General features: G+C 37.5%; 1 protein-coding gene across 1 annotated transcript; it reads left to right on the top strand.

Annotated features, from left to right (window-relative positions):
- Positions 1–554: 554 nt before the first annotated feature.
- On the top strand, positions 555–23240 carry LOC113235971 (venom carboxylesterase-6-like). Its single transcript, XM_026471895.1, has 11 exons — positions 555–623; positions 1040–1210; positions 4388–4484; positions 8069–8254; positions 10145–10330; positions 16024–16214; positions 18071–18239; positions 19133–19317; positions 19896–20046; positions 20774–20897; positions 22138–23240. The coding sequence occupies exons 1-11, from the start codon at positions 555–557 to the stop codon at positions 22337–22339; spliced, it is 1731 nt and encodes a 576-aa protein (XP_026327680.1). The 3' UTR covers positions 22340–23240.
- The last annotated feature ends 317 nt before the right edge of the window (positions 23241–23557 follow it).

The raw sequence follows: 23557 nt of genomic DNA on the forward strand, positions 1-23557 counted from the left end.
CTTAATGGATAAAATAAATCCATGCATATTCACTAGTATCCACGGATCAGCTCAATAATATATTTGAAAAAGTTGTTTTTGTCCGAAGAAATCCCACACTCTTCAGCAAACGGATGGTACACTAAGTCACAATCAATTGAAATATAATTTTTTACACCAACCTCGTTACCATAAAGTAATTTATAAGAATAACTGCTTCAACGTCTTTATATTTAATTTTAACGTTACCAAATTAAATTCAATTGTCACAAGGTTAGGCTTAAATTACCATTGACAAAACAGCTTTTAACACATTGCTACTGTTTTTGTAATGCGCGTGCAATTCGCGTCATGGGACGCGCTTTGCTAAATATGCTAAAAACAAGCCTGCGCATGCATCTACGCCACGGGAGACTTCACGGGCACATATTACTCGAATCACGCGCGTGTTAATGTTCTAAAAATGGACTGCACGTGGTTAACCACACTTGTGTTCCGACCCTGGCAGTGTAGGTACACCCTAAGACCCTAAAATCTAACAGCGTCTCTTGTGCAAATGTACTCAACTAACAAAAATGGACTTCGGCAGATACATTGAAACCATGGCCAAAAATACAGCAAGGAAATTTGGCATTCCTTCCAGGGTGAGGCGTTACTTTATACCGGGACAGATGTTTCATCTGTTCCAAGCACAAGTCCGGTCGTGCATGGAGTACTGCTACCTACTTTCTACTACTACCTTTGGGATGGGTCTGCCCTGTATGTAGGCAGTTACCAACTAACTGGCTACCTTGAGTTTAATTGACAAGCGTGCCAACAGGCTTATAGATGACTCGGAATTAGTAGAGACGAGGGTTGTGATTATACTGTTTGCTAGTTCTTACTGCAGTTGCGCATAACTTTAGTCACACCTCACCGAATTCAAGGTCTAATAGGTCTCTAACAGTATATAATAAAGTTCTCTGTGCAGCACATCACAAACTCTAGTGTTAGCGGCAGTGCACGCTGCTTTCCCGCCTACATTCTAAATTGAAAAATGCTGTCTTTAAGGTTGTTTCAGTTAGCAGTCGTCACTGCTCTAGCGGTCGCTCAGCACGACGAAAAACCGATAGTGAAAATCGCACATGGAGTTGTGCAAGGAACTTGGAAGATTTCTGCCAGCGGAAGGACCTATGGAAGCTTCGAGGGTGTCCCGTACGCATCGCCACCGTTGGGGAAATATAGATTCAGGGTAAGTTACTACTGATTACACTCAAACGATACTCAATGCCAAAATAAATTGTCCCGACAGATTTTCTCGAAGTTTATTCGGTACTCTTCTTCTTATCGTATCGATAGCATACACTGTTGTGCTTGATATCGTCGTGAATGAATTTGCCAGTCGGCGGAGGGTTACTCGCCTATTGTTGCCCAGGATACGCCAGTTGTTTTGAAAGCCAATGGCACGTCCTACTGGGAGACTCCTTTCGTTCACCCCATATTTCGGCATTTTGCTTATTTTCTGCTGTCACTCCGTAAAACTGAAAACAATGTAATGCTATCAATATTCAATGAAGACTGTTATGGAACAAACGTCAGAATACTAAAATCAAATGGTTTTGTATAGTAATGACCAAACATTAAGCTTTATCATCTTTATCCTTCTTCTGATTATTTTAATATTTAAGAATAAAAACTACAATTTACAAACTAAGGTCACTTGTTTACTAAACTTTCTTATAGTCATTTGACCTAACAAAAATTAAGTCTGATTCATTACGCCAACTAAGCAAGATGTTTAAAAACTTTATCAAGATTAAACCGTTTTTATTACAGAAGAAAGGCCTTTAATAAAATTTAATAAAAATTATGATAATTTTCGGAAAGACAACAGTTTGATTGTTCAGCCTTCACTTTTTCACTCATTTGAGTATTGTCATTGAAAATGTAGATGTAACACTAAATGCGGCGTTAACATAGCGACGAGGGAGTAAAATTTCATCGTTCTACGGCATAAACTCATTTTGTTAATTTTTTGAATTAGGACACTTTCATTCTAGATATTTGATAATGACCACAATTAAAAACGACCACTTCTCGTTGCGTTATTTTAAGTTTTGTTAATTTAAGTTTTTAAGTTATTGCGATTGTTATATATTAGAAATGAACCTATTTTCGGACCTAAATCACATTTTTTTTATCAAATAATCCAATGTTCAATAAGTCCCATGATTACTTTAATCATCGATAATAACTATAAACAATCCGTTTCTTAATGCTACACATTTGTTATGAGTTGTGATGAATTGTGATGTTGAACATATAATAAACCTGTAAAGAGTTTTGAAGTACTAACACAGCAATCCGTATTTGTTGAAAGTTTTCTGCAATTGCGAATGAAGCTTTAAAATTACATAATGCGTTTGTATTAATAACAAATTGTATTGATAATGGAATTACGTTATTGCCAACAAATTCGAGGTTTGAGTTGCTATATCATCACATCTACATCTAACAATTCGAGATAAGCCATAAGCAATTGCAATGTTTAACTGCCTCTGTGCCCGAACGGCTACCGTGGGGTGCCGCGCAGAGGTCCCGGTTTCGATTCCCAGCCCGGGAGAAACATTCGTATGGCCCTCATTTATTTCTATCGTAAGTTTGGGTGTATTTGTGGTTGTCTATGTTTGTGTTCAGGGCACCCGTGATATAGGGTTTCCTGCGGGGCTATGAGTGTGCGTGTTGTTATTGGATCTTCGCTGCAAATGGAATAAATTTCCGTAGGTATAATTTATCGATTACTTTGACACGATTGGCGGTATTTGATGGTATTTTTTCCTCAACGGTGTTTATTTATTTATTTTCAAGGGATAACAAACAATTGTACATGATATGATTACATTTGTTGTGAGGTTAAATGACATATGTACACGTACAACCAACAACATTATCCACATATTATTAGTATTAAGGCAAAACTGAAACAAGTTAAAAGTAAACAAAGAAATTAGCTCAGGGCTTCATTAATAGCTTTTTAAATTTAGAAGCAGGTAAATACAATATGTAAATAATCATTAACACTAAACAAATCATTCTACTGAGAAAGAATACGACGTAGAGGAACTCGCTTGCCAGCATTTGTTCGGCAGCGCGCCATTTTAAACAGCGGGAGCGCGTACGTCATCGAACTCTCGTGGGTACACTGTATTTAATACTTTGCACAAGATCTGGACAGTCAATCAAATTGTGACAAAGTCTATGGAATGTTACAGCTTGAAGAAGCATTCGTCTATTATGAAGTGTTAGCATTCTATTTATTCACCCCAAAACTATTTTTGAGACACAAAATAAAAAAAAATCCTTTTTCCATTCATTTTGTTACTTATTATAATTAAGAATCTAAGCAAAAAATACGAGGTTTGGTGCGCAAGAGATTATGGCATCAGTAGAGCTCCTTGTGAAAGAGTTCGTCCAGGGAAGTACTACCACCTGACCTATTTCAACCGCCAAGCGCCAAGCAGTAATGTGAGCATTACTGCGTTCCGGTTTCGAAGGGTAAGATTGCTGATGAAATTACAGGCACATGGGACTTGTCAACCTGTCGCTTCCTACCAGGCGCACAACTTGTTCGCCCCGTCGCATGGTATTATGAAAAAAACACAGACACACAGACAAAGATTTCAAACTTATAATTCCTCTTTTCTTGTGTTATGGATAATGTGACCATGCGTCCCGCTTTAAGCGGGACAGTCCCGCTTTTAAGCTTCGTGTCCCGCTGTACCCAAAATTTTAAAAATGCTCCGCTCTGATAAAACAGGACACAATAAACTAAAAAAAAATGGCGTGAAAGCGTAGCTGCAAGTAAAACCTTGTCGCCCACACCTTTTATTTAGTTCTATGTGCGTCCGTACTCCATGTGTATTGGCAGGTAAGAATCATTGGCGTGATTTTTAGGTCTTTTTAAAAATTTTAACCGACTTCAAAAAAAGGAACAGGTTCTCAATTCGACTGTATGCTTTTTGTTTATGTGTTTTTTGTGTATGTATGTTACGTGATAGCTCCGTCATTTTTGAACCGAATTTGATAATTCTTTTTTGTTGGAAATAAGGTACCTCGGTAGTGGTTCCCTTTAAATTTAAAGAAAATATTCCACCTCTGAGGGTGGCAAACTACCTCATGCCCATGAATGACTTTTGAGGTCAGTTGTTTTAGTATTCTGTACTGACATTATTTTTAATCATTAAACATTTCGTAACTACCATAAACATGCGTTTTATTTTTAAAACAAAAATAAATTTACACGTGACCCGCTCTGGGGGCAAAAATAATGGTCACATCAGTTATGGGTTAGAAATAAATCAGCAAATATCCCCAAGTTGTGCATTAAGTTGCAATTTAACGCGTGAATGAAAGTTTATACTATTTTTAGGAACCTCAAGCTTTGGAGTCATGGCCAGGCTTGTGGGACGCTTCTCGACCTTCAGAACCTTGCCTGCAGTACAATCCATTGATAGAGAAAGTCATCGGTAAGAATAAATAGCATTACTTTGTGAAATGTAAGACATTTAAATAGCGTTAAGGGACTATAATACCTCTAATGGCTTTGGTTGACTCCGCATACCAGTGAAAGTGTTGATTGAATCAACACTTGAAATATATATTGAAAGGACTAAAATGAGCATATTTAATTTAAAATGCAATATTAAAAATTCTTAACTATTGCATTTAAATTAAATATTATACTTAAGTTTTTTATGGAATATTAGGCTTCTTAGGTTTTCGCGATTGTTACACATAGGAAATGAACTATTTTTCCGGATTTAAATCGCATATATACGCGATTTAAATCCGGAAAAATAGTTTCATTTCCTATGAATATTAGGCTGTTTCACCACAATGATATTCAATAGTTTTTTTGTAAAATTACTCCACTGGTTTGTTATAATTATTACAACAAAGATCGAACACTTAGAAAAAAATTCCTTCGATCCGGCTGCATTCGAACCAACGTCTTCTACCAAACCGTGTCAGACGCTATGCCAACTAAGCCACGGAAGGAACCGTATTTATATACTCTTTATTTTTCGTGCTCTATGATTTTACTGCTCAGAATAATAAACCCACAGAAATCTAAACAATTTAGATTTACGTGACTATCTCAAAATAAAATTATTTACGTAAAATGCACTTTTTGTGAATTACGATATGTACGGTTAAGTAGAAAAAAAAATCGATAAGATTCTTTTATTAAATAGGAGAGAAATTTTCATGTATCTACCGCGTAATCTACCGTGTACGGTTAATACCGCACATTAATACGAAATAAAATACGCGCTTGCACAAATATAACAATAAATACCATTTTAAAGATAAAAAAAAAACAATGTTCGCGTCTTGTTCTTGCTGCACAAACTATCTTGATTATAATGTTGATAAATAAAGAATCCTTGTTGATCTTAAAAATGGTATTTATTTCGTTTACTTGATTACAAAATAAAATACGCGCTTGCTCACGACAATGTCTTGATTGCAAATGTGTAGAAATTATAACTAAACATAAAAACATAATAATGCTGACGCTGTAAAATACTTAATGTGCGGTATTAACCATATACGGTAGATTACGTGGGAGGACTCGATACGTGAAAATTTCTCTCCTATTAATAAAAAAAACATCGATTTTTTTTCTTCGAAGAACTTTAATCCTCTCTTAGTTTGAGGATTCCACGTGTTACAAGTTGTTTACATTGTTGGCTTACACACTACATACCATCACACCTGCTTTCCACCGGGATAGGAAAATACCTCAAACTGCACTCTCTACGTTTCTTACGTCTCCTCATAGCATGTAATCGTTTATTCTAGGTACTTTTATGTTTCTTTTAAGTGTTTAATAGTTGTACAATTTTTACCACGGGAACTGTGAGTAAGCTTGTGCGTATAAATTTCAGCTGTTCAAATAAAACTTTTATATGTTTTCTCGACTAAATTTGTTGAACCGATTTTTTTATTGTACACTCGCCAGCACATCAAGCTACACATTGACGCATCTTGTTCCGTTGCACTGGAGGCGATTTTCGAACAAAAATGTGTAGTCTGATATGCCGTTGTCCGTACATTATTTTATGATAGGATTCCACGTATTAAAAGTTTACTATGACGAGTAAACACTAAAAAATTTACATACCTATGTTTTTTTAAAGTGCAATACTTCATATCATTTATTTTTTAACAATTTAATAATCTCAGTACAGAGTACTAAAAAAACCAACCTCAAACGTACGTGGCATTACGTCTATTTGCTAAATTTTATTGAAATATCCTTAAATTCGCCACTATACAGGACTTGACACTGGAGATAATAAAAAATCGGTTCTCACTACTCAAAGAATATTGAAAGAAAAACGCCTTAAATTGGAGAAATAGCAAAATCAACCATTAAAATAATTGCTCCTAAATTAAAGTTGGGCGCTATTTATAAAAATGAATATTCATGCGTGAACAGCCACCCTTAGAGGTGGATGATTGCCTTCAAAATGAAATGGGACCACTATGAAAGTACCCCCTTTCCAACCAAAAAATAATCATAAAAATCGGTTCACAAGTACCGGAGTTATCGCGTAACACACATACATACATAAAAAAAAAAATACAGTCCAATTGAGAACCCAATCCTTTTTTAAAGTCGATTAAAAAATAAACTAAATTTCGATAAATATAACATTGCACACAGTAAATAAACTGAAAACAGTACCTATACTGTATACAAATATAGTATTATGTTGATTTCCTATAATGTAAACTATTTTAATATTGATTGTAGTGAATTATATTAATAAATAATTATTAAGACAAAGATTGAACACAAAGAAAAATTCCTTAGACCTGACAGGATTCCAACCTGTGTCTTTTTTGCCAATCTAGGGTAACCGCTCTACCAACTGAGCTAAAGGTCCACTCTGCAGACCTTATGATTTTTAACAGACTTCAAAAAATGGAGGATGTTCTCAATTCAACAGAATTTTTTTTACTTATGTTACGCGATAACTCATTTGTGAACCGATTTTGATTATTCTCTTTTTGTTGATAAGAGGGTACCGCAGTATTGGTTCCATTTAAATTTAAAGGAAATATTCCACCTCTAAGGGTAGCAAACTAGGGGATTAATCCGTTTCGCGCACTTTCCGGTAATTTCAACAAAACTTGCCAAATAGATGTAGGTAATTCCAATAAACTTTTAAGGTTGGTTTTTTTTTTATAAAAAAGTTGTTTCGATACGTTTGTTACACATCTTGCGTTTGTGACGTTTTGTTATTGTTAATTATAACAAACAAGTGGAGTAATTTCACAAAAATAATTGATAATCATGTTAAAAACAATATTAATAAACCGACATCAATCTCTGGTAGCTGTAGATCACCTTGAAAAAAAAAACGTTGAGTGCAGCGAGTTTATAATCAGAAATAGAGACGAAATGTCATTTAATTCGTTTGAAAACTATTAATACTAATTGCCGATAAAATGTGAGTCCGTTTGTTTTGTAATTAGATGTTTTACTGTTTTTCCCACACCACCGAACCGCCCCCATCGTTAGAGATATCTTTATTACAATGAATACAGAATATTTTTGTAATATACGGAGACGTACAGCAGGTGAGTTGTTGGCGCTGTACTATTTCAGTTTTCTAATTTATGATTCCATCGCAAACGAGAGTCGATATTTAAAAGTTATATAAGGGCTATTTATCTAATAGGATGGATATCCCTTATTTCTTCTCTATCTTTGGTTATATACTCGATCCTTGAGTGGAAAAAAAACTTTCCTAGATTTGTCAAAGGTGCAGGCGCTACGGAAAAAAGCCGTTAAAACGAGGATCTGTTACAAACGCATATATATATATTCCTCACTCTGTAGCTCAGGCGGTAACATGGTTGCCCTGGATCGAATCGATCGAAATAACTTTTGTTTCTGTTCGATCTTTGTATTAATAATTGTAAGCCATTTTATTGTAAGGACGTATGCACAATACAATCTTTAGTATAATAATAGTAAGTCATTGTATTGTATAATTACGTAACTACATATTAAATGTTACCTTCTCCCACTCAGGTAGTGAAGACTGTCTTCGTGTAAACGTATACTCTCCCAAGCCGTACAAAGGAGCCGATCTGCCTGTTGTGATGTACATCCACGGAGGAGCCTTTATGTATGGTGCAGGCGATGTCTACAATCCTGTATATATCATGGATAGGGATCTAGTTGTAGTCACACTCAACTATCGATTGGGACCTCTGGGTGAGTAGATTTACTTCGCTGACATGTGTCTCGTTTAGGAGAGCCTTTAAGGCAGGCTTCGAGATTATCAAGATGTTTAATTTCTTTTATAATTAACATGATAATTATCCGGTATATCGCCTTACTTTCTCAAACTTGTATCTTATAAAGAGTTTTTAATCAGGAGATGGTAAAACTTTCCATTTATTATAAATTTAGATTTTAAGACTTTCGTGGTTATTCACTAAATGATTATCACTAGTATCAGGTTTCTTACCACGGTATGACTTCTTTTTATTTTCCCGATATTTCGGAACGGTTGCACGCTCCATGGTCACGGGTTGACTGGACGGCGGCAGATGACAGCTTTATGAGCAGACATATCTGTCTACCCTCTTGCGCTGTCGACGACTACCTTCATCGCGATTTGTTGTGGCGTTACCATTGTCACTCACTTTTTTCACACAAACCACACTCACTGTATCCACACGCGAAACTGAACTCGAGGTGTTTTTGTTTTTATTACTGCACGCACTAAGGACCGGATTCCATGCACTGGACAGTTTAAAACCATCATCACGGTTAAATGTTTTGTACTTCGTGATCTCGATGGCTTCTCGTACCAACCGTGGTATGTAGTGACGTTCTGTCGAGAGGCTATGGGGGCTGGGGGCTATGCAACTCGAACCAGTGGTTAGTGTCAGTCTGTGTGAGATGTTGTGCTATAGCCGACTTCTGTGCATCATTGTATAATAAAAAGAAGTCATACCGTGGTAAGAAACCTGATACTAGTGATAATCATTTATTATAAATTTCTTATCAAGGTCTTAATTTGGACCCATTACTTTAAGAATAGGTAAAAGCTAATGTGTAAATATAAAAGAAATGTAATGTGAAATCAACCCGCAAAATTTGTAAATGCAGTCCATTTTTTGCATTTCAGTACTTTGTGCTTTAAGATACCTACGAGTTTGAGAAAGTAGGCGACGATATGATATACGAGAAGGCGCCTGAGAGGAGGGTTGATCATGAATGATAAAATACATATATCCGATAATTATCCACGCTGATCTATATAATATATTTACATAGCATAGTTTTGTCTCTATTACAACAACTACCTCCGTGACCAAACGGTTACCATGCCGGACAGCCAAACAGAGGTCCTAGGTTCGATTCCCGGGCCGGGAGAAATATTTATTATGGCCTACATTTATTTCTCTCGTGAGTTTGGGTGTAATTTGTGGTTGTCTATGGGTGTGTCCATGGCACTCGCGACACAGGGTTTCCCTAGTGCGGGGTTATGTTGAGTGTGTGCGTTATTATTTTTTTTTTTTTTTCTAAAAATGACAAACAGTGAGAAAACGAAATAAATCCGAAGAAAAATCCTTGGAGAAACGATCTGGCTTGTGACTTTTTGAGATTCAAATTGGACACGTTTGAGTACATCTCGGATACAACATCATGGCACGACATTACTAGCATTTTGTTGTTCCACTTATTTTTTTTTTGAATATCAATAATCATGGCATATTTTTTTTATTGGTTACTAGGTGACGCGAAAAACAAGCGCCTGGTAGCAAGCGATACGCCTGTCCATAGCAGGTACAGTGCCACTCAGAGCTTTAAATCGTAAAGATCTGAGGGGCACTGCCACTGCGCCCGTAATCCTGAGACATAAGTTGATAAGTCCCATGTGCCTGTAATTTCATCAACACCGCTTCTTTTGAAAACCGGAACGCAGTAATGCTCACATTATCTACTTATATCTAAACTATCAGTAATGTAATTCTTACAATTTCCTAGGTTTTATTTACACTCTAGGTCTAGACATATTTCAGGCATTAGTGTAATCAGTGGCGTATTCAAAAATATCCCTTCTTACTCAATTTCTATTAATAATTCTTGCAGGATTCCTAAGCACAGGTGATGAAGTAGTCCCCGGCAACGCAGGACTGAAAGACCAATCGATGGCTTTGCACTGGATCCAGGACAATATCCTCATGTTCGGAGGCAACCCTGACAGTGTCACGATCACTGGTGGTTCCGCTGGAGGAGCTAGCGTGAATTATCATTATTTGTCGCCAATGTCTAAAGGTATTTATTCTTAAAAGACTTAAAAAAAAAGGAGAAAATATACTTTTCTGTATACGATCGGACAAAACTGTAAAACGCAAATAGTTATTTGTTATGCAAAGCCTGAGCAAGCGAAGGAAGCTAAGGTTCAACAATAGATTCCTGAGCGTAGCGAGGGTTTTAAGGCACGAGACGCAAAACAACTTTGTTGCCGAGCGAAACACACAACTTTTCACCTCACTATAGCGAGGAAAATGGTAGGTTTGCACCTCATCGATTGTTATTCTTGCTTGTACTTATAATTTTTGTGTGATTAAGCGATTATTGAAATTATTTTAGTTTTTCGGTGAATCAAAATAATTTAACGAACACACTACTAATTATACATTTTTATTGAATTGATATTCAATTATTTTTTGTGAAATTACTCTACAAGTTTGTTATAATTATTAATACAAAGATCGAACACTCAGAAAAAATACTTTCGATCCGGCCGGATTCGAACCGACGTCTTCTAGCTTACCGTGTCAGACGCTATACCAACTAAGCCACGGAACGAACCAGCAGACCTCACGAATTTTTCTATGTGCGTGTGTCGTGTCTTTGTACTTGGTCTTTCAACGACTTTTTAGTCCGACCGGATCGAAGGAATTTTTTCTGAGTGTTCGATCTTTGTATTAATAATTATAAGTCTATCTTTGCTCACTTTTTAACCAACTTCACAAAAGGAGGATGTTCTCAATTCATCTGTGTTTTTTTTTTGTATGTATGCATGTTACGCGATAACTTCTAACTACGAAAATAAATAAAGAAATAATTGAATATCAATTCAATAAAAATTTAAAATACAGCGAATAGCGACATCTCTCGCCAGGACTGGTAACTGTAAAGGTACTAACTGGGTGATAAATCTTTCATAGATTTCTCATAGATGGCGCTACGACTAAAAAGTCGTTGAAAAAACCAAATACAAAGACACGACGCAAGCACATAGAAAAATTCGTAAGGTCCGCTGGTTCGTTCCATGGCTTAGTTGGTATAGCGTCTGGCACGGTAAACTAGAAGACGTCGGTTCGAATCCGGCCGGATCGAAGGAATTTTTTCTGAGTGTTCAATCTTTGTATTAATAATTACACTGCTAATTAGTTACCTTTGTCAATTTAATGTCAACAATAATGAGAATAATATATACCAACGGATTTGTAATACACAAATAAGTAATGTACGACAAATCGCGTAGCTGAATATGTCATTATCTTTTATTCATCGAAAGGAAAAGTGAAGTACACCACAGTCCATCGTCAAGTTCGAATTTCAAAAACCTTTTGCATGCTAGCGTGCAAAAAACAGTTTTGCGCGCAGATTTCTACTGAGAAAAAAGCCTTTCCGAGCTGGTGAGGTGAAAAGTCACACTGCCGTGACACGCGCGCGTCATTTTTACAGTAACAATTAGTCAAGTAAGACGTAATGCAGTGCTTCTATAAGCGTCTAACGAACTAATTTGTAAGCGCCCTTTAATCTTTCTATCAGATTGACTTGTTTTTTGTGGCACTTAAATAGATCGTAATTAGAGCTTGCAGAACTGGTCCGGTTCCTAAATTTTGATTCCCGGTGCTGGGCTCACCTCAGTACCGGATAGTCCCGGTATTCCCAATATTCCCGGTAGTTCTTGAAAAACCTTAACTGTATGTTATCTGTACGTATTCAATAGTTTACGTAACAATAGTACCATAAATAATAAAGAAAACCGTCTCTAGTCAAACTAATGGTTTTTATTCAAAATATCTAATTGAGAGATAATTACTATTAAATTTAACATAACATAATACCGTAAACCAGCCCGTTACACCAAGTACCAAGTACCAAGTACCGTAAAATCACATTGTAGTTAAGTAATAAGTTTAAGTAGCATTAATGGCATTAACAATTATTTATCAATCTTCAAAACGAGTAGAAATCATAATATTAACCACAAAAAATAAGAATTTTTGATTGTTTCAAATTAGTCTTAATGTTTGTTCAACGGTTGATATTACTCATAACTCAGTAGCTAGGTAGTTCCTTGCTATAACTGAGAGTACCGGGAAACTATAATAGCGGTACCGGTACTGATTGCACCTCGCCAGTACCTGGATTTTCCGGTATTTCCGGGACCAAGCCCTAGTCGCAATACAGGTAGCAACAGGTACTATTGGGAAGTGTTACAATAATAGGTAGCTTTGGGACCTGAGGAAGTTAGACCTTAGACAATACTTAAGTGTTTGTTTTACTCAAAATTGTATTTCAAATTCAAATATACGTGGGGCACACTCTACGTTTCCGGAATTAATAAGAAAAAAATAATATAAATGGTCAGAAATAAATGTATTGTTTCTCAAAATATTCTCCGTTGGCGTTAATGCACTTTTTCATACGAATGAACCAATTTTGAAAACATTTATGCCACTCCTCCGTGACAATCTCTGAAACATATTTTTCATACTCTTCGACAGTCTCTTCAGGTGATGAAAATCGTTGACCGCGTAACTGGTTCTTAATTTTTGGAAGTAAATAAAGGTCACAAGATGCCCGGTCGGGACTGTACGCGGGATGGCTCATAATGTCAACGTTGTTCACCATCAAAAATTCATTTGTCTGTCTGGCCGTGTGAGAACTGGCATTATCGTGGTGTAAGATGATACGGCGTTTACGGTTTTTTTTTTGGAGTTTGTCAGTAACTTACGGCAAACAAATGGCCGTGTACCAATCGCCATTCACGGTACGCCATATCCGCTTCGAGGCACTTTGCACGCGTGCCACTTTGGTTGGTTTCGGCTCATCTCGAAAGACCCATACGCTCGATCGCTGCTTTGTTTTGGGATCGTAACTATAAATCCATGTTTCGTCACCTGTTACTATGTCCCACACCAAATTTGACGCTCCTTTGTTGAATCTGGTAAGCATGACATTGCACCAAGTGACGCGATCCTTTTATTGAGCCTCAGTCAAATTGTGTGGGATCCACCGAGAACACAGCTTGTTCACACCCAAATGTTTCTGTAGTATTGATTGTATTCCTATCTTAAAGATGACTGAATCTCATGGTATGTCATACGCCTTTCTGTTTTGATCATCGCGCAAAGCATCGATGTTTTTGTTGTTCACAGCAGTGGACGGGCGATCATCACGAAATTCGTCACTGAGATTCACACGACCGCGTTTGATTCTACAAACCAGCTATAAATAGTCGCCTTGCATGGTGCTTCATCGCCAAAACAGGTTTGAAGCCGAGCGAAGCTCCGCTGAGCTGTTAAATTACACTTAAAGTCGTAGAAAATCATACTACGAAAATTTTCACGAGTCAAATCTATGGTGATAGACAACCAATTTCTAAAACATGACGCGGCAATGAAAAACAAGTGACAGTCAGATGAAACAAACTGTATTCCACAGCCAAAGAGTTCCATTTTCAAATGTTGTAATTACTTTTTAATTGTTTGTGTAAGTGGCCAGTTCCGGAAACTTATAGTGCGCCCTATGGATCTTTATGTTGTTTATTCTGAGAGTAAAGCTTAGATGCAACTGTAGAAATTGATAATAGTTGATTAGTTGATTACAATATATATACGTATGTTGGATATAAATGTCTCATTATTGTAGGTACGTAGAACCATGACTTTCCCATGTTATGTGAACAATATAGCTTTGGTGGTAATGAGATGCGATATATTGCCCTCAGAATGAAAAGAGGCACAACTACTGTATAAAATACGCATAATATATATATACATATATTTCTATGGATCTAAATTTAATATAAAATTCATTTTAAGAATGTGTATTGCCACACCCTAACAGAGTCCATGTTTGTATAAGACTGTATGTACTATTCATGATGCAATAAATAAATAAATAAATAGTTTTGCCTTTTTTCGTTACGAGGGCAGTATATAAATATACAATTTTAATTAGAGATATCAATCATTTTTAAGATTAGAAAATTAATATCACTAACAAATGTTATCAAAGTTTACGATGTTATCAAATGTCATTGACATGTCTTATCTGCCCTCCAACCTGTAACTATACCATAAAATCAAACAGTAAATGACAAAGAGACTAACGAGACTAAGATACGTATGAACACTGTGGTACAAATAGAGGCAGTGACATAAACGATAACATTTTACAACATTAAGCTGTTATACATATCTTCTTAGTAAATATTAAAATCTCCGGTAAACAATTAGGTATGACTACGTATTGAATTAAACAATAAATAAATAACTCATACACTCTTAGCCCCGCACTAGGGAAACCCTGTATCGCGGGTCACCTAACCCAGCCTCCGTCACGTAAATTGCAAAAATACAGTAAAGATCGAACACTCAGAAAAAAATCCTTCGATTTTCCGCATTCGAACCGAAGTCTTCTAACATACCGTGCCAGACGCTATACCAACTAACTAGTGCTTGTTGTCGTGTCTTTGTATTTGGTTTTTCAACGACTTTTTAGCCTTAGGGCCATCTATGAGAAATCTATGAAGGTATTTCGTCATCCAGTTAGATCTATCTCTGTATACCTCTCATCTTTGTATTAACAATTATAACAAACTAGTGGAGTAATTTCACGCAAAAAATAATAAAATATGAATTCAATAAAAATTTAAATACAGTACTTATTACTACTCCTTTCTTAAAAATATTAAATTTTTTGTTTTGTAATAGAGTTCTAAAACATTTAAAATTGAAAAAAAAAATTAGAAACGACTTTTTTAAAGGAATTAAAACTGCTTTTTTTTTGTAATAAATCGCAGATTATAATAATAATAGAAAATAACGCACGCACTCACAGCCTCGTACTAGGGAAACCCTGTGCCACATAGACAGCCACAAACTACCTACACTCACACTCACTGGATAAATAAATGTAGGCCACACAAACATTTCTCCCGGCCTGGGCATCGAACCCGAGACCTGTGCACGTCAGTCCAGCATGGTCACCGTTCGCACGAAAGTAGTTGAATAAACAATCTTGTAAAAATACCTAACCGTTTTGTAAATCGGCTTTTGAAAGACGTTTTAGGTTGTACGTATAACCCCGTAATTCCCTAGTCCACCGCATATATTATATTATTAGATAATAGATATTCCAAAGATTCGCACGAAGCATTACGCTTACACATTTATGTGGCGAACGGCTGTATACAGAAGCCCATTTTGCTTGCGTTTACGAACACGTTTTTAAGTCAAATTATATTACAATTAATATAACATTAGTTTACAAATATAATCTACATTTACTTAGTTTTAAAAATAAGTATATAAATTTTATTTATACCTAATGGTCATTTGTCTTAGTTTAGAGGCCCAATGTAAAACTATCAAAGTTAATTTATACAAATCAAACATTTTTATCGAAACTCAAAATAGATTACAATATCCATTGATTTAATTTATTTTATGTTTCAGACAAAGAGGATCAGTCATTAAAAAAGATGACCGTTTAGACTTTTTTGCCTGCTGCGTTTGCAAATTTAAAATGATCATTCAAATACATGCCAAAAATTAATTATCATAATCAGTAATCGCCTAACCAACAAAAATACAACCGAACCGAAACCGGTTACAAAGACCACGTGTTTTCGTCGAATTTTATTTGCCTTTTCCAATGTAACAAACTTTATTACGAATATTAATTGTTAACGTCTAAGTATAATACCAACTGTCTGCCAGGTTTGTTCGCCCGAGGCATCGCCTTCAGTGGCTCGGCGTTCACCCCATGGGCTCTCCAGATCAAGCCTGCTGAGAAGGCTAAGGCACTAGCGGCAGCCGTCGAATGCCCTACGGTGAATCATAAGGATTTAGTCGATTGTATGAGAGATTGCAACGCGGATTTGCTTGTAGCTGCACAGGCTGAGTTAATGGTAAGGTTTACATATATATTTTGTAGAGCAGTAGAGCTCCTTGTGAGTTCGTCCAGGGAAGTACCTTAGCTATTTCTGCCGTCAAGCAGTAATGTCAGCTTTACTCTTCTTCCTGTCCTTATCCCACGCTCGGTGGGGTCGGCGCAACATTTATTTTTCTTCCACTCTCCCCTATCAGCCGTTATTTTTATCCATCCATCTTTTCTTTGGCCTTCCTTTCCCCTTATATCCCTCCACATTCATACCTAGCACTCTTCTTGTCACATGACATTCTTCCCTCCGCATGACATGTCCATACCACGCTAACCTATTACTCCTCATCTTTTCCGTCATTGGTGCCAGTTTCCAACTTCCCCTGATGTACTCAATCCTTATCTTATCCTTTCTCGTCACTCCACGCATCCATCTCAACATTTACATTTCCGCTACATGCACAGTTCGTTCATCCTCCCTTTTCATCGCCCAACATTCTGATCCATACAACATGACAGGTCTAATCACGGTCTTGTAAATATTCCCCTTTAGCTTAAGGGGCATTCGCCGATCGCAAATAGTGCCTGTGACCTGTCGCCATTTCATCCATCCTGTCCTTACTCTGTTCTTAACGTCGCGGTCTATCTCGCCGTCGTTCTGTATTAACGAACAATTGGTAGGGATAAACCATCTAAGGCAATATTGGTAAAAGTAATGTCAGCTTTATTGTGTTCCGGTTTTGAAGGCTAGGGGTGCTGGTGAAATTACAGGCACATGGGACTTGTCAACTTATGTCTCAGGGTAACGGGCGCAGTGGCAGTGCCCCTCAGATCTTTGCGATTTAAATCTCTGAGTGGCACTGCAACTGTTATGGACAGGCGTGTAGCTTACCATCAGGCGCACGACTTGTTCGTCCCGTCACTTGATATTATAAAAAAAAAACATTGCTCCGGCCATCAGAGATGACGAGATTTTGTAGCTGGCAATAAAAAGGTATATCACTTAATCCAGCCTCCGTCACAAAAAATTGCAATAATACAGTACGTTTTCCTATTCCTTTCTTAAAAATATTTCCCTTTTCGTAATAGAGTTCTAAAACATTTAAAACTGAAAAAATATTAGAAACCACCGTCTTTTACATAGTAGAATTTAAAACTACTTTTAACTACTCGTAATAAAACGCAGATCATAACAATAATAATAACGCACACACTTATAGCCCCGCACTAGGGAAACTGTAGAAAAAATGTAGGCCATACAAATATTTCTCCCGGCCTGGGAATCGAACCCGAAACCCTCGCGTGGCAGTCTAGCAAAGTAACCGGCCACGGAACCAACCTATTCTATTTACATACTATATACTTACGTAAACACTTATCTCCACTTGCACTATACTTAAGTACATTTTAAACCAATGCTTAAATTAATAAGATACTCGTAACACAATGTATTAAGATTGTCTTTTGCATTGCAAGCAGTGGTTTAAAACGTACTAAGTTTTGTGCAATGCCACATGATGCCACACTGGGCGTTGCGTCGTCGACGTAACCATAGGACGCAACGCTATGAGAGCAACGTTTACGGTGGGTGGCTTAGCGCGCCATTCCAACGCACCGTATGGCATATCGTTCTGATTTATGTCGAACTGGAAAGTTAAAACGTCTAACGTGCATTGAAAAAATATTACAGAAGAACAAATTAAAGTAATTTTTTTAAGAAAAAAAGAATCATAACTCTAATTTTATTACTTGTATGGAAAAGCTGAAGTTTTTATCTACCCAGCATCGATATGTAGTACAACGCAACGTCACAACGCAACGTCATCGCAAAGCCGACGCAACGCATAATGTAGCATCGCTCTTAAGCCATCTTCCAAATTCCAGGACTGGAAAGTACACATGTTCACCCCGTTCACACCCACCGTTGAAGCGCCACAAGTGAAAAAGCCTTTCCTGATCAAGTACCCGTACCACGCAGCGCAAGATGGAGACATGTACAATGTGCCTCTTATTACATCTGTCACTTCGGAAGAGGGATTATACCCTGCTGCTAGTAAGTATTTAAAGGATCTTTCCACAGCACCATCCACCTCACCACGTAGTACTCTCAAACAGATGTCCCAAATTTTATACATCCACTTAAGAACACCAATCATCATCATCAATCTATACGTCCCACTGCTACGAAAGGATCTCCTCTCATGAGAGGGTTTTAGATCATAGTTCGCCATACTGGTCCAATGCGGTTTGGGTACTTCCCACGTTTTCCGAGGGTTGTGAACCGTCTTCGACGTGTTGGTTTCATCACGATGTTTTGGTTCACCAAATCTAATAGTAAATTTCGCACATAAATTCCGAAAAACTCAGAGGTGCGATGCGAAACCACGGCCTCTTCTTCAGAGACCGTTAAAACTATAAGGCAACCACGGCTTTTAAGAACACCAATGTGGAGGTGTAATATGGATAGATATCCACATTATCAAGTGTCCGCGCAGAATGCCGCGGCAGATGGAGCGAGCTGCCCTGCCTGCCGCTAGCTTTTCCGTGCGCTGCGCCCAACTGACTAGTATCACATCCTAATATTCAATATTTTCTTAAACCTAAATTTATACACCTTACTTCCAATTACATGTCTTCATTGGACCTAACTGTGTTTCATCATTTCAAAAAACCTCAAATATGTCCTTAGAAAGATATAGGACAATGATCTATCAATTACCGAAACAACAATGGTCAATAAAATTAGCATAAATTTTGTTAAATATATTCATACCAGTATATAGAGTAAGAGATATCTACTAAATAAAAACAGCAAATATATTTCTTTTTAATGTAGCTCAGTTACCTAAACTGTTAACTGAACATTATCTTGCCGTCGCCTTGCATAATGTAGAAATGATACGTAGATTCTTTACCTAAATAACATTTAATTACATTTTCTACCAGTGTACCAGAGGGATCCTGAGCTCCTGCAAGAGCTGGAACATTACTGGGAGGAACTGTCCAGTAACATCTTTGAATACAACGACACTTTGCCTCTGGAGCGTAGACCTGAGGTTGCTGCAAGGATCAAGCAGAAGTACTTGGCAGGCAAGCCTGTCGGACAGGAAACTTTCCCGCAACTTGTTCAGGTATGGAATTTCATTGAAGCCTTATCTTGCAATTATAGAAAGGCTTCATTAGTTACCTTACATAAGTACTCATAAGTACAGACCCATATCTTCTACCTAGTGTTCTCCCTACTCAACCTTTTGGTTATAAGGGAAGAGCACTATTACCTGTGCAAGCAAGCAGTCCTGGCCCCATATCAGCACGTTGCGACACTTCAACCAGTTCTCAAAAGTCTAGTGCCTTGGGTGAGCGTCCACGGGTGCACGTATAGCACCCTCCCTATTGTCCAGATAGCAGAGTTGAGGGCTCGCTCACTTCCTGCTGTACATTGGACAACAAGCGTCTCTCCAATTCCAAAGATTCTTAAGCGGCTGAAAGGGCCAGAGGATATCTTGCTTATCCTCTACTAGTTCTCCAAACTAATACCGGAGATATCAATCGCAGTATTTAGCGAAACCCGGACTTAGCTTCCAACTTAAAGGGCAACCCACGTGGCCAGCGCATCTTTTCAGATTTTGTTGAAACAAAACCTAATTAAGTAGGTAATTGTCAATTACCCCTAGAGATGGTGAATTCAAGAGATTTTATTGTCTATCAGGCCCTCGGTGACCGTCTATTCGTAGTGGACGTAGGCAAATTAGCTCAAGTACACGCGGCGAAATCAGGACAACCGGTGTACGTCTACCGATACTCATTTCGTGGAGACATCAGCCTGAGCTACATTATGGCATTGACCAAGAGGAATTACGGTAAATATTTATGTCAGAAGTGAATTGAAAATTTTCCTTGTTTTTTTTATAACATCAAGTGACGGGACGAACAAGTCGTGTGTCTGATGGTAAGCTTTAGCAGCAAAGCAGAGCTTTGAATTACATAGATCTGAGGGGCACTACCACTGCGCTCGTTCTCCCTGAGACATAAGTTGACAAGTCCCATGTGCCTGTAATTTCATCAGCACTCTTACTATTCAAAACCGGAACACAGTAATGCTGGCATTACTGCTTGGCGGCAGAAATAGGTAAGGTAGCAGTACAACCCTGGACGGATCCTTTCACAAGGAGCTCTACTGCTACTAAAAAGAGCTCTACTGCTTTTTCATGTGAAAGTAACTTAACAAGTACATATTTTTGCTCCGTAACAATATGCATTGGCCCACAGTCCGGTGTGCACCCCAGAAAAATGTTATCGACCCACAAAACAATTATTATAATCGTAAAGTGAAGTCGAATTATTATTAATTTTTGGGTATCTCCAGAATCAATCTCGTTACGCCAAGTGTTAAAATCCCCACCCCCAAGTCACTGCTTACAAAAGCTGCTCAACATTTCTTTATTACTGTAGAACATTTTAAGTGCTTCGACCATAACTTTAGAGATTTCCTATTATTTGTGGAATTTTACAGACTAAATCATAAAGGTAAATAAATAAAGGTTGACATCAGATTTCATTATTTTTAAAGGATTTTTTAAATCGCAGGAGTGAGCCATGCTGACGATGTGCTCCACATTTTCGAGCAGTTGGGACTCACCTCCAACTTTCGGCAGGACAAGCTGATGACTGAAGCCTTCCTTGACATGGTCGATAGCTACGCGAACACTGGGTAATTTGGAAACTACGATAGGCTTATCAATAATGCCAAATTGTTATTAGCTAATGAAACAAAAAACAATTGCTTTTTATGATAAGGTTCTAAGTGAAGGAACGAACAAATCGTGCGCCTGGTGGTAAGCGACACGCCTGTCCATAACAGTTGCAGTGCCACTCAGTGCTTTCAATCACAAAGATCTTAGGAGAAGAAATAACTAACTACACCAACTGTTCTGAAACAAATGAATTTCCTGTATTATGATATGAGTACCAAAGCAACGGAATTCACTCTGAGGCACTTCCCAGAACACCCAGACCATAACCAATATGGAAAGGATATTTCCCAAATTGGTCCTACTTGGAGTTGAACCCGGGACCTCCGAATCTAGCGCTGACAGTGTAAACCGTTAGGCCACCGAGGTCGTCATAACCTGAAACATAAGTTGACAACTTCCATGTGCCCGTAATTTCAAGCACCCTTAGATTTTTGCGCACTGCATCCAATGCGTATATGTTCCGAAACCTTTTTTTTTTTTTTTGACGGGGGTGAAGTCTTTATGGATACCCCTGAGCCCAGGGAGACTCAGGGGTTATGTGGGGACACTCTCTCCAGTCTGGAGGGCCTACCCCATTAAAACCGCCCCGGGTTTCCCTCTCGCCAGTTGAGTCGGCGCCGTGGGATCAGTGAATCCGAATCTAGGCTATACAAGTCTAGCAAACTCGAACCCACTCCGGTTCGTAACCAGTTGCGAAAGTAACACAATTGTGTTTTGTACGATACCAGTTGCGAACGAAGACTTTTTTGTACTCGCACGATACCGTGGTTTTTCGTTCGTAACTGGTTACGAAAAAAGCATAATTATGTTTTGAACGATACAGGTTTACCCGATTCCAATCGTAGTAAATACGAATGTCGCTTATACACCTAAAGACAAAATGATCCCTGTGACATTTCGGACCGTCATTTCTCGGATTCGGAACTGATAGGTACGAATCGGATGTAGTGAGCAAATGCTCTTACCCTCCAAAACCGCAACGCAGTAATGCTCACACTACTGCTTGGCGGCAGAAGGAGGTATGGATGGACTCTTTCACAAAGAGCTCTACACTTACTAAATCTACGTATCTACCAAATCGTTCCAATTTGACCACACTGATATGCGTCTCACTGTTGGATACAAGTTTTTAGGAATTTTCTACAAAAAAAGCGCGTGCTTAAGTAATATTACCTCTAACTAGAAATAATCTTTCAGAATACCAAAACTGGGCAATACACCGTGGTTGCCCGTAGTTCCTGGATCAGCAAAGATCAACTACTTGGAGATTACGTCTCCCGGAGTTATGGAAATGAAAAATAGCTCCGACTTCGGACATCGCTCCTTCTGGAACAGTCTGGGCTTTATAGAGAATGAAAATCATCCAGATCATTTTACGGACGAACACTATTCTTATTAAATAACCTTAAGATTGTCTTAACTGTCATTAATTGGAAGTCAATAACACTATGACACTAAATTACAGGGTTGACAAAGCTATATTGCTAATAATATTGTGTACTTCCGTGGTAGTATTGCCAGGACCCTTAAGTTGAAAATTACATTTCGTTACGTGAAATGTTGCAAAAGTTACATTTTACTAGTTCGTTTTTTTAATTAACCCTTTGACCGCCGTGGACGCTTTAAAGCGTCTTACGTTAACTTTGTTGATACGCCAATGACGCAGAAAAGGGTCAATAAAACCCTTTCAATTGGAATTGATAAATAAATGTTAAGACGTTCCTTGTGTTATTTGTATATTCTAGTTAAGTATGGATTCATAGTTGCATTTTATGTTCAATTAAGTATGTTCTTCTTTGACTTTTTAATTGCACCGACTGCAGAGCTGAGCCGTTCTGATAACTTATTTATTTGTGGATCCCATTGAAATTTAGCATCTACAGTTACACATGATAATACAACTGCATCTACAAGGTTTATTCTTTCATGACATTTGTGGTCGCCTGTCTAACGTTGTTGTTGTTGGGCAATGTAAATTTCACACATATTCCTTTTCTGCCATTGACGAGCAGGTTATTAAATGCAAAGCAATCTATCTGCCTTAGGAGTACTGTTTACATTGTCATCGGAACACATATGCCTTGTAACTGTAAATAATAAGAAAGTAACATCAGCAAAACAGTACTATCTCATGTTGTATACCCTCAATGAGACTAGGTGAGTCATTAATATAAACTAAAAATAAAAATGGACATAGAATTGAACCTTGAGGGACGCACATGCCAATTACAGACCCTGAAGATCTCGTCTCTGTACCCTATCATATTATTATGTACCTATGTAATTTAGTACTATATTATTCACGATAAAAATGATTATGTATACGTAATAGCGTAGTAAATATAATTTATTTTTAAGATACATAAATAAATATGATATAGACCTAAGTTGCTCTTGTATTTATTTCTATTTCTGTCTAACAATAGATTCGTACAAAAAGTGAACGAGCACTGGGCCAAGCAATGCCGTCATTTTCCGAGATAATTACAACACAAACTTTTTTTTTATCTCTTTGTTCATAATTGATACAATTAAAATAAAATAATAATAGTCGGTACTTAATAGCGATGAAAGTTATTGTAACATAAAATGATAATGAATGTCAATGAAGCAAAGG

Source organism: Hyposmocoma kahamanoa, unplaced genomic scaffold (assembly GCF_003589595.1).
Source record: "Hyposmocoma kahamanoa isolate Upper Pololo Valley unplaced genomic scaffold, ASM358959v1 88, whole genome shotgun sequence".
In the NCBI taxonomy this organism is placed as follows: Eukaryota; Metazoa; Arthropoda; class Insecta; order Lepidoptera; family Cosmopterigidae; genus Hyposmocoma; species Hyposmocoma kahamanoa.

Excerpts from the sequence above, each read along its gene's own strand:
- LOC113235971 (XM_026471895.1), top strand. The coding sequence starts at position 555 with ATGGACTTCGGCAGATACATTGAAACCATGGCCAAAAATACAGCAAGG. Across the intron at positions 624-1,039 it reads AATTTGGCATTCCTTCCAGG|TTAGCAGTCGTCACTGCTCT; the intron begins GTGAGGCGTTAC and ends AGGTTGTTTCAG. Across the intron at positions 18,240-19,132 it reads GGGATTATACCCTGCTGCTA|TGTACCAGAGGGATCCTGAG; the intron begins GTAAGTATTTAA and ends ATTTTCTACCAG.